Raw genomic sequence first — 13,261 nt, 5'->3', positions numbered from 1 at the left:
ACTCCTAATACAATTACATTAGACATTAGGATTTTAACACATGAATTATGGGGGGGACACAAACATTCACTGGTAGAAACTTCCAAATTCATTTTATGAGGCCAGCATTACCTAGATACCAAAGCCAAACAAAGACACCACAAGAAAATGACAAGCCAATATCCCTGATGAACTCATGCAAAAATTCTCAACAAACTACTAGCAAACAATTCAACAGCACATTAAAAAGATCATACACCATGACCAAATGGTATTTACTCTACTCAGGCAAGGATGGTCCAACATCAATCAATGTGACACATACACCACATTACAGAGCAAGGGATAAATATTACATGATCATCTCAACAGGTGCAGGAAAAAAATCTGAAAATATTCAATACTTTTTCATGATAAAAACTCCCATAAATTAGGGATAAAAGGAATTTACCTCAACCCAATAAAGGCTATATATAGAAAATACTGAAGACTCCACCAAAAAGCTGTTAGAACTAATAAGTGAATTCAGTACAGGTGCAACATACAAAATCAATATAAAAAAAAAATAAAAAATCAATTGCATTTCTATACACTAACAACAAACTATGAGAAAGAGAAAATAAGAAAATAATCCCATTTACAATGACATCAAAAAGAAAAAAATAAATTTGACAAAGGAGATAAAGTATTCATACACTGAAACTATAAAATATTGATGACAGAAATTAAAGAAGACAAAAATAATGCAAAGATATTCCATGCTCGTGAACTGGAAGAATTAATATTTTTAAAATGTCCACACCACCCAAAGCAAGCTATGGATTAAATGCAATCCTTATTAAATTTCCAATGGCATTTTTCACAGAAATAAAACAAAAAAATCCTAAAATTTGTATGGACTCACAAAAGATCCTTTATAGTCAAAGCAATCTTGAGAAAAAAGTACAAAGGTGGAGGCATCATACTTCCTGATTTCAAACTACAGCTGACCCTTGAACAACATGGGGGTTAGGGGCACTGACCTCCCTTCCCACTTACACAGTCGAAAATCCACACAGAATTTTACAGTTGGCCCTCTATATCCATGGCTCTGCATCCACAGATTCAACCAACCACAGATTATGTAGTACCATAGCATGTATTTACTGAAAAAATTCTGTGTATAAGTAGACTCATGCAGTTCAAATCTGTGTTGTTCAAGGGTCAGTTGTGTATTACAAAGCTATTGTAATCAAAACAGTATGGTATTGCCATAAAAATGGACATATAAATCAATGGAAGAGAACAGAGATTCCAGAACTAAACCTACACATATAGGGTCAATTAATTTACAACAAATCAGCCAAGAATAAACAGTGAAGAAAGGACAGTCTATTCAATAAATGATGTTGGGAAAACTGGACAGCTACATGCAAAAGAATGAAACTGGACCACTATCTTACACACACAAATCAATGCAAAATCAACTAAAGACTTGAATGTAAGACCAGAAACCATAACACTTCTAGAAGAAAACATAAGCAGTAAGCTCCCTGACATTATCAGTCTTGGTGAAGACTTTTTGGATTTGACACCAAAAATGAGACTGCATCAAACTAAAAAGCTTCTGCACGGCAAAGGAAAATATCAACAAAATGAAAGGCAACCTACAGAATGGAAGAAAGTATTTGCAAATCGTATATCTGACAAAGGGTTAATATCCAAAATAAAGAAATAACTCATACAACTCAAAAGCAGAAAAAAAATCTGATTAAGAAATGGATAGAGGATTTGAAAGGACATGTTTCATTACAGGTGGCCTACAGGTACATGAAAAGGTTCTCAACATTATTAATCGTCAGGAAAATGCATATCAAAACCACAATGAGATACCACCCCATACCTGTTAGAATGGCTATTATCAAAAAGACAGGAAATAAGTGTTGGTGAGAATGTGGAGAAAAGGGAGCCCTTGTGCACTGTTGGTGGGAAGGGAATTTGGTGCAGCCACTGTGGAAAACATTATGGGAGGTTCCTCAAAAAAGTAAAAATAGAACTACCTTACAATCCAGCAATTCCACTTCTGGGTATTTTTCTAAAGGAAATGAAAACACTAACTTGAAAAGATATCTAAACCCCTATGTTCACTGCAGCATTATTTATAATAATAATATAATAGCCAAAACATGGAAACAACCTAAGTGTCCATGGACAGATGAATGGATAAAGAAAATGTAGTATACATATATACAAAGGAATATTATTCAGCCATAAAAAAGAAGGAAATCTTGCCATTTGGGACAACATGGATGCATTTTGAGGGTACTATACTAAGTGAAGTAAGTCAGTGAAAGAAAGACAAATACTGTATGATCTCAATTATATGTGGAATTAAAACAAAAACAAAACCAATATCAAAACTCATAGAACAGATTGGTGGTTGCCAAAAGCAGGGGGTAGAGGGTGGGTGAATGGGTGAAGGTGGTCAAAAGGTACAAACTCGCAGTTATAAAATAAATAAGTACTGGAGATAAAATATACAGCATGGTGACTACAGTTAATACTGCATTGCATATTTGAAAGTTCCTAAGAGAGTACATCTTAAAAATTCTCATCACAAGAAAAAAAATTTAACTATATGTGGTGATAGATGATAACTAAACTTATTGTGATACTTTTTGTAATATATACATATCTCAAGTCAGTATGTTGTACATATGAAACATGTTATGTGTCAATTATGTATCAACAGAAAAGTTAAATTACAAAGGATAAGAAAAGGAACTAAAACTGAAACTAAATTTAAAGAACTGAATCTACTGAAGGAAATAAGAAAGCACTAATTCAAGTAAATCATCAATATAGTATTTGACGTACACCCTCACTCCTGGGCAAAAGAGTAGAGGGGTGAACTGTAAACAAATCACAAAATCTTTTTCCTCTTTTTCAACTGTAAGTTAAGATGTTTATTGAAGAATTTATTTTTTAAATTTATTTTATTGAAGTACAGTTGATTTACAATGTTGTGTTAATTTCTGCCGTATAGCAAATTGACTCAGTTATATATGTATATATATATTTCATATTCTTTTCCATTATGGTTTATCACAGGATATTGAATATAGTTCCCTGTGCTATACAGTAGGACCTTGTTGTTTATCCATCCTATATATAATAGTTTGCATCTGCTAATCCCAAACTCCCAATCCATCCCACCCCCACCCTCCACTCCCTTGGCAACCACAAATCTGTTCTCTGTTTGCAAATCACAGAATCCTCTTAGATTTGTTTTTCTAGGGTTCTACATTCTGAAATAATTTTAGAAGCATTATAAGGTAGAGCAAATGAGTAAATGTACTGATGTTGATCAGAGTCAGATTCACACTGTGGAAGGAAGGATATACACACCGGAAATAGAGAAAGATAAGAACAAGTCTTGAGGGGAGAGAATGAAATTGAAAGTGTCTTTGAGAAACCATGATTTCTAAATATGTCTGTGAATATGCATATATACATATATGTGCACGTTTATGTATGTAAGCATACATGAAGATGACTATATGGATATGTATATCCATATATGTATATCATGTGTACCTGTATGTGGACATGCATATGTGTTTACACTGAGGCACTGACAACATGCCAAAATCTTCTGCGTGATCTGTCAGGCCCAACCTTAGACGATTACAAAGGCTTGATCTGGCAGCTGTCATGGGGGAAATCTTCATACTCCACACTAGACTCTGAGACATAGCCAGTGCACTGCAGACATTGGAATTAGTGCAGTCATGGACTAAGGCCATATCTGCATTCTTAGTCTGAGTGCTTCAATTCTGAAGCATTCTTATGTGGGGAGGACTCAGCTGAGACCCTGTACATAGACCACCTTTTCATTGGACCTTGTAGACCTTTTTATTATCTCTGACTCTGTTTTCAGTACTTTTGCACTCCTCCTAGACCTCCCACTTCTATCTCCTCTCAGATCTATAGAACAGCAAGAACCTTTTGTTTGGAGCTCCTTTGGTTGTGAGATGATCTTCCCCTACCCCAGCCCTGTCAGCACTGATGTATCTGACCCTCATCCAATGATGTTCTGTGGGGGAAAATGGAATATTGGTGTGGCTGGGAACCTTTCCTGTTTAGACTCTTATACTATTACAGTAAGTGAATAAATGCTTAAATTTACTTTCAATTTACTTGCTGTCTTACTTGACCAACTCAAAAACTGGCAGCTCTCTCCCTGACAAGTTAGCACAGTGAGCAATGTGGTCAATGAAGCACAATTCCTTTCTAGAAGGAGCACTAGTGAGTCCTCAGGGCTCTCTAAGGGGGCACTTACTGAGTCATTTGTTAAGAGTCTGAGGTTCCCACAGGGCACATGACCATTCAGGCCAACGTGTCTCAGGAACTGCTGACAGATTGTGTGACATGCTTAGGAGAGTGTTACTTTATTGTTTACATGATCCTTTTTTTTTTTTTGCGGTACGCGGGCCTCTCACTGTCGTGGCCTCTTCCGTTGCGGAGCACAGGCTCCGGATGCACAGGCTCAGCGGCCATGGCTCACGGGCCCAGCCGCTCCGTGGCATGTGGGATCTTCCCGGACCGGGGCATGAACCCGTGTCCCCTGCATCAGCAGGCGGACTCTCAACCACTGTGCCACCAGGGAAGCCCCATGATCCTTCTATTTTAATAGTCCTGTTTTGCTGGCCAAGATGCCCAGTGGGTGGGTCAAATTAAACATCAAACAGGGATTTTGACAAAACTGGGGAAGCAATTCCTTGGCTACTTACAGTTTCATCAATAATGGGATCAGGGCTTCCCTGGTGGCGCAGTGGTTGAGAGTCCACTTGTCGATGGTGGGAGGCCCGAGTACCGCAAAAAAAAAAAAAAAAAAAAAAATGGGATCAAAAGTTGTTGGTGACCCTGCATGCTGAGTTGCACTCAGTGACTACTGTTAGATCTAATGCTCCTGGAACTTGTGTTCAGCCTTTGCTATAGTGGTTACTGTAATTCATGATTTAATGAAAAGGAATGTAGAGTGCTGAGGATCACTTTACCCAGTGACCTGAAGAGACCTTATAGACGTGAGTCGTTCATCTTCACATTTAAAGGAGTATCTTGTTAAAGAAGTAATCATGTAACCTTGCCGGGTTGCTAATACAGAAACATTTCTTGGAGAACCTTGACAATGGCCACACTGCACAAGGAGGTGGAATAAAGGAGTATGAAAAAATACAGACATCCAAGACTCTCCTTCCTCAGCTGGGTACTGTTTTGGATCCGACAGATGGCTCATCCTTGCCTTTGTAAAACATGTTTTAAGCATATGTGAAAAGGCAATAGTGACTCCATGAGCCACCCTGGTGGTGCCTAAGATATACAATGAGGGAATGAGGACAGCAGATGATGAGATTGTTTTTTTTTTTTATTTACCAGATTCAGGTTCCTAGGTTCATCTGTGCCACTATTGCTGGACATCAAGCTCGATAAACATCCTAATAAGGTCAGGGCAATTGGTCTACGACACAATCTGGACCTTAACTGACAAATTTCTGGACAAGTAATAGTGAATAATGCCAAGATAGCAATGACTGACCAGAAGAGAGAATGATGTAAAAATGGTAGTCTAGTAACCACCCCGGACCATCTGGGCAAAGGCCTTAAAGAGATCAAAGGGTGTGTTACCCCCAAAACAGGGTCTGAAAGGAGTAGACTGATGGGATATTTACCAAGGACCCGAAGGCCAGGTAGTGGGATAAGGGAGGCCCAACAGGCCACTACTGTGGCCTATGACTAACACAGGTGCTATGTTTCTGCTTTTCCCAGTGATCCTTGCCATGAATCAAAATGCTCTGCCAACTTTTACCAAGACTTTACGGCTTTCAAGATAAACAAGACTATGGGTTAGGCCGGGCCCCATATATCCAGTGGGAATGTGAGGACTTATGATAAAGTTAGAGTTCAATGGAGATGTGCAGAATTGCATTCCCAAGCCTGTGGGACATGGGTGCATAGGTGACTGTGATCACCACAACCCCCGACACCAGGATGAGGAGGACACTGATAATGCCGAGGTGGTACTCCACGGCCACCACCAATGGGAAACTTACCCAGACCCTACAACAGTGTACCCACTCAGGCCACCTCAAAACTCCATTGTTATAGCCCCCACTGTTGAATGCATTATTGGTATAGAAGTACTGTTTACATGAACCCCTACTTGCATTCACCCCAAACTCTGATAGAAATTACCACTTCAGCAAGACAAGTGGAAGACTGTGAAACTACTCAACTACCAGAATCTAGTACTTTGTTCCTCAAAAACAAATGCGTGAAGAAGAAAAGTAAATAACTGCCCTTATTGATGAGCTTAATGAAGCAAAAATTCTCCCTGAGACTGTTTCTTCATTCAGTAGCTCAGTGGACCTGGGCATATGTCCTTGTGTGTGTAGAGACTCCAGTGATAATTGGCAGTTCAGTGATGTAGTCCCCAGGCACTAGTTATATCTGATATTGTGACTGTCATGGAAGCTACTGTCCACAGTGAGAGAATCTGGTATTCTGTAATAGACGGTGCAAATACCCTATGCATAATCTCTGTCCACATGGATGATTAGGATCAGTTCGTCATATGGGGAACAGATTGCATTGCTTCACTAATGTCCTTCCATAAAGCTACATAAATTCCCCAACTATCTTTCACCAAACAGTCTTGACCTAGAAATGTCCTACACCCAGAGGGAGCACTAGCCTTCCAGTCTATTGATGACATCATCCAAATAGGTCCATACAAGGGCACCACTTAACAAGAACTAGACGTCCTACAGACCAATATGTAGCAACATGGCTGGACCATTATTACAGGTAAGACATAGTTACCCAGTACCTAACTGAAATCCCTGGGCAAAATCTGTGAGGGGCACAACATGTCATTCCAAAGGAGAAGACTGCCAAGCTTTGACACACTCTACTTGAACAACTGAAAATGAGGCCCAGCTATTGGTGGGACTATTTGGATACTTGCACTCTCATAGTCCCCATGTGTGGTTCTTGATGGCATCCATTACATCCATTACTATTAGATTACTTCAAAGGCCACTCTTCTCAGTGGGGCCACAACCAAGAGGACGCACTTGAGGCCCTCCACCAGGCCTCTCAGGCTATCCTTCCCTTGGGGCCCTCTGATCCTCATTTGCTGTTAGAGTTACAGCTCTCAGTAACATCTCTGTTCACCAAGTACAGTCTGTGGTAGAAGGCTACTACCATAGGTCACAGACAGACACCCTTTGGAGTTTTGGACCTATAATCTTCCAGTCTGCTGAAAGGTATGCATCTTTTGTGAGAAAATTATTGGCCTATGATTGAGCCTTGGTGTCTGAGTATATGACCTATGACTGTGAAATAATATTACAACCAGAAATACCAATGTAAGTTATGAATACTTTGACTTTTGCTCTCTAATTTTCTTAGGGTATTTACAACTAACATCAAAGAAACTATGAATGTTGCATAAAATATAATCTCAGATGCATATTCATGAACCAAAGAAAAATATTTTCTACTGAGTTTAATTAAAATAATTTAAAGTTACCTGTAATTATTATACTACTTAAGGTATATATTACCTTTGAATGTTCTCTGTGTATTTACTTGCATTTGTGTTTTTGATATTGAGTCTTGATCCTCATAGAGAAGATTTCCATCTGGTACTTCAAACTGAGCTACATAAAGAGAAGCATATAATCAAATAAATAGAAAAACAGATCTATTGTGAACCCCTAACTTTCAAATTTATAACAAATGTACAGCATAAATTCTTCTCAATTTTATAGACTTATAAGTAGATTACCATAATGCTAGATCTAATATGAAAAGAGAAGAGTTTTAATGGGTATACATTGAAACTGTCTCATTATTTCATTAATAATCCTAGGCATCACATGTGCTTTCTATCATTCTCTATATTTCCTACGTAGGACTTTTATACTTAAGTTAAAACTTAATTATAGGATAAAATATCAGGAAGATGGAGGACTAGGAAGTTCCAGACCCTCATTACCCTATGGAGACACTAAGTTAATAACAATATACAGACCAAAATACCATTATGAGAACTCTAGAAACCAGTTAAGAAGCTGCATCATCCAAGTGAATTACTAACCAAGAAAAACTGTACCAAAGAGGGTAGGAAGGGTCATGGCATTTTGCCCAGCTTAGTTAGCCCCACCATCTCCCTGGCAGAGTGTGCCACAGTGTGCCACAGTCACAAGGAAGTCTCGCAATTTCCAGATCCTCCATTGGGATGAAAAGAGTGACACTTGCATCCAACTTTCTGGCATGTCTAGGCACTGTCTGACTCATTGGTTGCTGTCTTGCCTGATCTGGAAAGCTGATGGGGACAGTTCCATAGTTAGATACCAGGTTGGAGACTGCTGAAAACAAAGGCAAGTGCCGTTACACATTAGAGCTGCAGGGGTTATGAAGTTCTGCAAATGATGGAGGAGCAAGAGATTACAGGTGGAGGAATACAATAGAAACCAAAACAAAAATCTCCTGAGAAGAAACAGGAGAGATCCTCTTAGGGAAATTAGGAGAGTAAAAAAAAGTCATATAGGGCTTCCCTGGTGGCGCAGTGGTTGAGAGTCCGTCTGCTGATGCAGGGGACACGGGTTCGTGCCCCGGTCTGGGAAGATCCCACGTGCCGTGGAGCGGCTGGGCCCGTGAACCATGGCCACTGAGCCTGTGCGTCCGGAGCCTGTGCTCCGCAACAGGAGAGGCCACAACAGTGAGAGGCCCGCGTACTACCAAAAAAAAAAAAAAAAAGTCATATACACTAGAATAAAAGTACACACAAGCCCAGAGAAGATACATCCCCAGCGAAGCTTTGAGAAGTATCAGAACCTCCATGTCAGGCTGATTAGTCAAGGTGTTCCCCTGTATCTGAAAAGACTGAGAGAGATAGCTATGTTTTCAAATTCCCAAATCTCAACAAAATATGACAAAGCATACAAAGAAACATGGAAACATGTCCCAATCATGGGAAGAAAATAAAGTTCCAGAAACCAACCCTAAAAAAACCACAGGTCTGTGAATTACCTCACAAGGAATTTTAACAACTGCCTTAAAGATTCTCAATGAGCTGAAAGAAATATAAACTAAATGAAATCAGGACAATGAAGCATGAACAAAATTAGAATATCAACAAAGATATAGAAACTATAAAAAAAACCTCTGGTGCTGAGCAATATAATAACTGAATTGAAAAATTCACTAAAGGGGTTCACCATCAGACTTGATCAGGCAGAAAAAAAATCAGCAAACTGGGAGACAGGTCATGTGAAATCATTGTATCTGAGGAGCAAAAAGAAAAAAGAATTAAGAAAAGTGTAGAGAGCATGAAGGATTTATGGGACCCTATCAGGTGGACCAAGATATGCATCATGAAAGTCCCAGAAGAGAAGAGAGAAAAAAGGGAGAGTTTATTTGAAGAAATGACAAAACTTACCAAATTTTAAAAAGAAATGGATATACAAATTCAATAAGCTTTATAAACTCCAACTAGGAAAAACCCAAAGAGACCAACACCGAAACACAATGTAGTCAAACTGTCAGAAGTCAAGGAAAAAGAGAAAATCTTAAAAGAGGCAAGAGAAATACAGTTTGTCATGTGCAAGGGAGCCTCTATAAGATTATAAATGAATTTCTCAGAAACCTTGAAGGCCATAAGACAGTGGGATGATACTTTCAGAGTGCCAAAAGAAAAAAACTGTCAACCAAGCATATGATATTTGGCAAAACTGTCCTTCAAAACTGAAAGGGAAATTAAGATTTTCACAGATAAACAAAAGCTGACGGAGTTCATACCACTAGACCTGCTCTGCCAGAAATACTAAAGGAAGTCTTTCAAGTTGAAATGAAAGGATATTAGATGGCATCATGAAGCTGTATGATAATATAAAGGTTTTGGTTAAGATATATGGACAAATGTAGAAATGTATATTAGAAATTTTGATGCATAACTTCCCTTTTAATTCTTATACAGAATTAGGAGAAAAAGCATAAAATAACTATAAATCTATGTTAATGGGCACACAGTATACAAAGATGTAATTTGTGACACCAATAAATAAAGTGAGGGGAAAGAGCTTTAAAGGAGTACAGTTTAGTGACAGAAGTATGTATGTGTTTGAAGTTAACTTATTACTGGTATAAAATATATTATTGTAACCATAACAAAAACATTTATAGACTATTCATGTTATGGATACATGTTTGTATCTCCCAAAATTCATATGTTGAAGCCCTAACCTCCAATGTGATGGTTTTGGAGATGGGGGGAAGGGAAGTAATTAAGGTTAAATGACATCATAAGGGTAAGACCCTGATCTGATGTGATTGTTGCCCTAATAAAAAGAGACACCAGAGCTTTCATTCTCTCTCTCTCTCTCTCTCCATTTGCACACAAAGAGGAGGTCATGTGGGTACACAATAGATGGTGGACACTTATGAGCCAAGAAAAGACATCTCAGAATGAAATCTAACTTACTAGCACCTAGATTTTGGACTTCACCTACAGAACTGTAATAAATAATTTTCTGTTTTTTTTTTTTAAGTGACCCTGTCTATGGCTTTCAGTTATGGCAGCCTGAGAAGACTAATACACAAAAGGAAATGAGAAGAGAATTAAAGCATGCCACTGCCAAAAAAAATCAATGAAAGACAAAGGAAGAAAGTAAAATACGAAATGAGGAGCAAAAAATTATGAGACATACAGGAAATAATTAACAAAATGGCAAAAGTAAGTCCTTTCCTAACCAACTGTATGCCAACTAATTGGATAACCTAGAGAAATGGATAAATTCTTAGAAACACACAACCTACCAATGTAAGTGGGTTAAACTCCCTGGACACAGAGTAGCTGTACGTATAAAAAATAAGACCCACCTATAATGCTGTCTACAAGAGATTCACTTAGGTCTAAGGACATATATAGACTGAAAGTGAAAGGATGGGAACAGATTCCCCATGCAAATGATAACCAAAAGAGAATAGTGATGGCTATACTATAATATCAGACAGAAGAGACTTTAGTCAAAACCTGTTAAAGAGACAAAGTAAGACATCATATAATAATAAAAAGGTCAATTCTCCAGGAATATGTAACATTATAAATATAAACATTATAGTGTTTACATATATAAACATATATTCATCAGACATGAGAACTCCTAAATACATGAAGAAAACATTAACCAGATTGAATGGAGAAATAGACCATAAAACAAAAATTGTAGGAGACTTCAATACCTCATTTTCAATAATGGAAAGAACAACCAGAGAAAAGATCAATAAGAAAATTAGAGGATTTGAACAACACTATAGGCCAATTGGACATTATAGATATATGCAAAAAAACCTCCACCTAACAACATCAGAATACATTTTTCTCAAGTACACATGGAACATTCTCCAGGATACTGTTATTACGCAAAATAACTTTTCTGATCACAATGGAAAGAAACTAGAAATTAACAGTAGCAGAAACACTTGAAAATCCACAAATATGTGGGAAATATAAAAATATATTCTCAAAAAAAACAATGGGTGAAGTAGAAATTGCGAGAGAAATTAGAAATTATCTTGAGACAAATGAAAATGAAAACACAACATAACAAAATATATGCAATGCAATGAAAGCAGTGCTAAGAGGGAAATTTATAGCTATGAATGCTTACATTAAAAAAGAAGAAATATTTCAAATAAACAACCTAACTTTACAACTCAAGGAACTAGAAAAAGAAGATAAAACTATACCCAAAGATAGCAGAAGGAAGGAAATAATAAAGATTAGAGCAGAGGTAAGTGAAACAGAGAAGAGAAAAACAATAAAGAAAATGAATAAAACCAGGAGTTGGTTTTTTGAAAAGACCAACAAAATTGAAAACATTTAGTTACATTAGCTAAGAAAAAAGGGAAAAGACTCAAAAAATTAAATAAGAAATGAAAGAAGAGGCATTACAACCAATGCCATAGGAATAAAAATTATTATAAGAGAACATTATGAACTGTATGCCAACTATCTGAAATACCTAGAAAAAAATGAATTCTAAGAAACACAACCTACTAACTGAATCATGAATAAACAGAATATCTGAAAGAACAGTAACTAGTAGATTAAATCAGTAATCAAAAACCTCCCGACAGATAGAAACCCAGGACCAGACAGCTTCATTGCAGAATGCTACCAAACATTAACAACAACAAAACTAACACTAGTCCTCATCAAACTCATCCAAAGAAATGAATAGGAAAACTTTTAAACTCGTTCTATGAAGCCAGTATTAACCTGATACCAAAGTCAGACAAAGGGATTATATGAAAGGAAAATTACAGGCCAGTATACCTGATGAACACAGATGCAAAACTCAACAATATACTAGCAAATAGAATTCAAGAGCTCATTAAAAGGATTAAATACCACATCCAAGTGGGATTTATTCCTGGAATGCAAGGTTGATTTAATACATGAAAATCAATTAATGTGACACATCATATTAATAGCATGAAGGAAAAAAAAAAACACACGACCATCTCAGCTGATACAGAAAATTAAACATCCTTTTATGATTAAACAAAACACTCAACAAACTAAGATTAAAAGCAAAATACCCACATATAATAAAGACTATATAAGCAAAGCCCACAGCTAACATCACACTCAGTGATGAAAAACTAAAAACTTCCTTTGAGATCAAAAATAAGGCAAGGATGCCCACTCTCACCACTTCTATTCAACATAGTACTAGAAGTCCTAACAACAGCAACTGGGCAAAAAAAGAAATACAAGATATAAAAATTAGAAAGGAAGAAGTAAAATTATCTGTTCATAGATAAAATGTCCTTATACATAGAAAACCCTAAAGATTCACACATGCATACACACACAAAAAAACCCCCAGGAGAATTAATAAATGAATTCAGCAAAGTTTCAGGGTACAAAATCAACATGTAAAAATCAGTTACATTTTTACAAACTATTAATGTACAATATGAAAAGTAAACTATGAAAACAATTCATCAAAAATAATAAAATATGTAGGAATAAACTTAACCAAGGAGGCAAAAGGCATGTACACTGAAAACTATAAAACACTGCTGAAATCAACCTACCTAAGGAGGCAAAAGACCTGTGCATGCAAAACTATAAAGTACTGATGAAAGAAATCAAAGATGATACAGATGGAGAGATATACCATGTTCTTGGATTGGAAGAATCAATATTGTGAAAATGATTATACTA

The 13,261-nt window shown here is 37.1% G+C and overlaps 1 protein-coding gene across 36 annotated transcripts in view; it reads right to left on the bottom strand.

Moving 5' to 3' along the window:
* The window catches only part of CCDC7 (coiled-coil domain containing 7), a 293,096-nt gene that overhangs the window by 141,131 nt on the left and 138,704 nt on the right, over window positions 1-13,261 (bottom strand). For 33 of the 36 annotated variants that reach the window (XR_007475369.1, XR_007475372.1, XR_007475373.1 and 30 more), the window contains one exon: window positions 7,587-7,682. The exons of the other annotated variants lie outside the window; for them this stretch is intronic. Coding sequence is in view for 24 of the 33 variants with exons in the window: in XM_049705547.1 (XP_049561504.1) it covers window positions 7,587-7,682 (96 nt within the window). In the remaining 9 variants the exon portion in view is untranslated. The remainder of the gene's footprint in view (window positions 1-7,586; window positions 7,683-13,261) is intronic. 36 annotated transcript variants of the gene reach the window in all.

The sequence above is a fragment of the Orcinus orca genome, chromosome 2 (assembly GCF_937001465.1).
Source record: "Orcinus orca chromosome 2, mOrcOrc1.1, whole genome shotgun sequence".
Taxonomy (NCBI): Eukaryota; Metazoa; Chordata; class Mammalia; order Artiodactyla; family Delphinidae; genus Orcinus; species Orcinus orca.
Note: the sequence above shows the minus strand (reverse complement) of the source record. Positions and strands in the feature narration are given on the sequence as shown.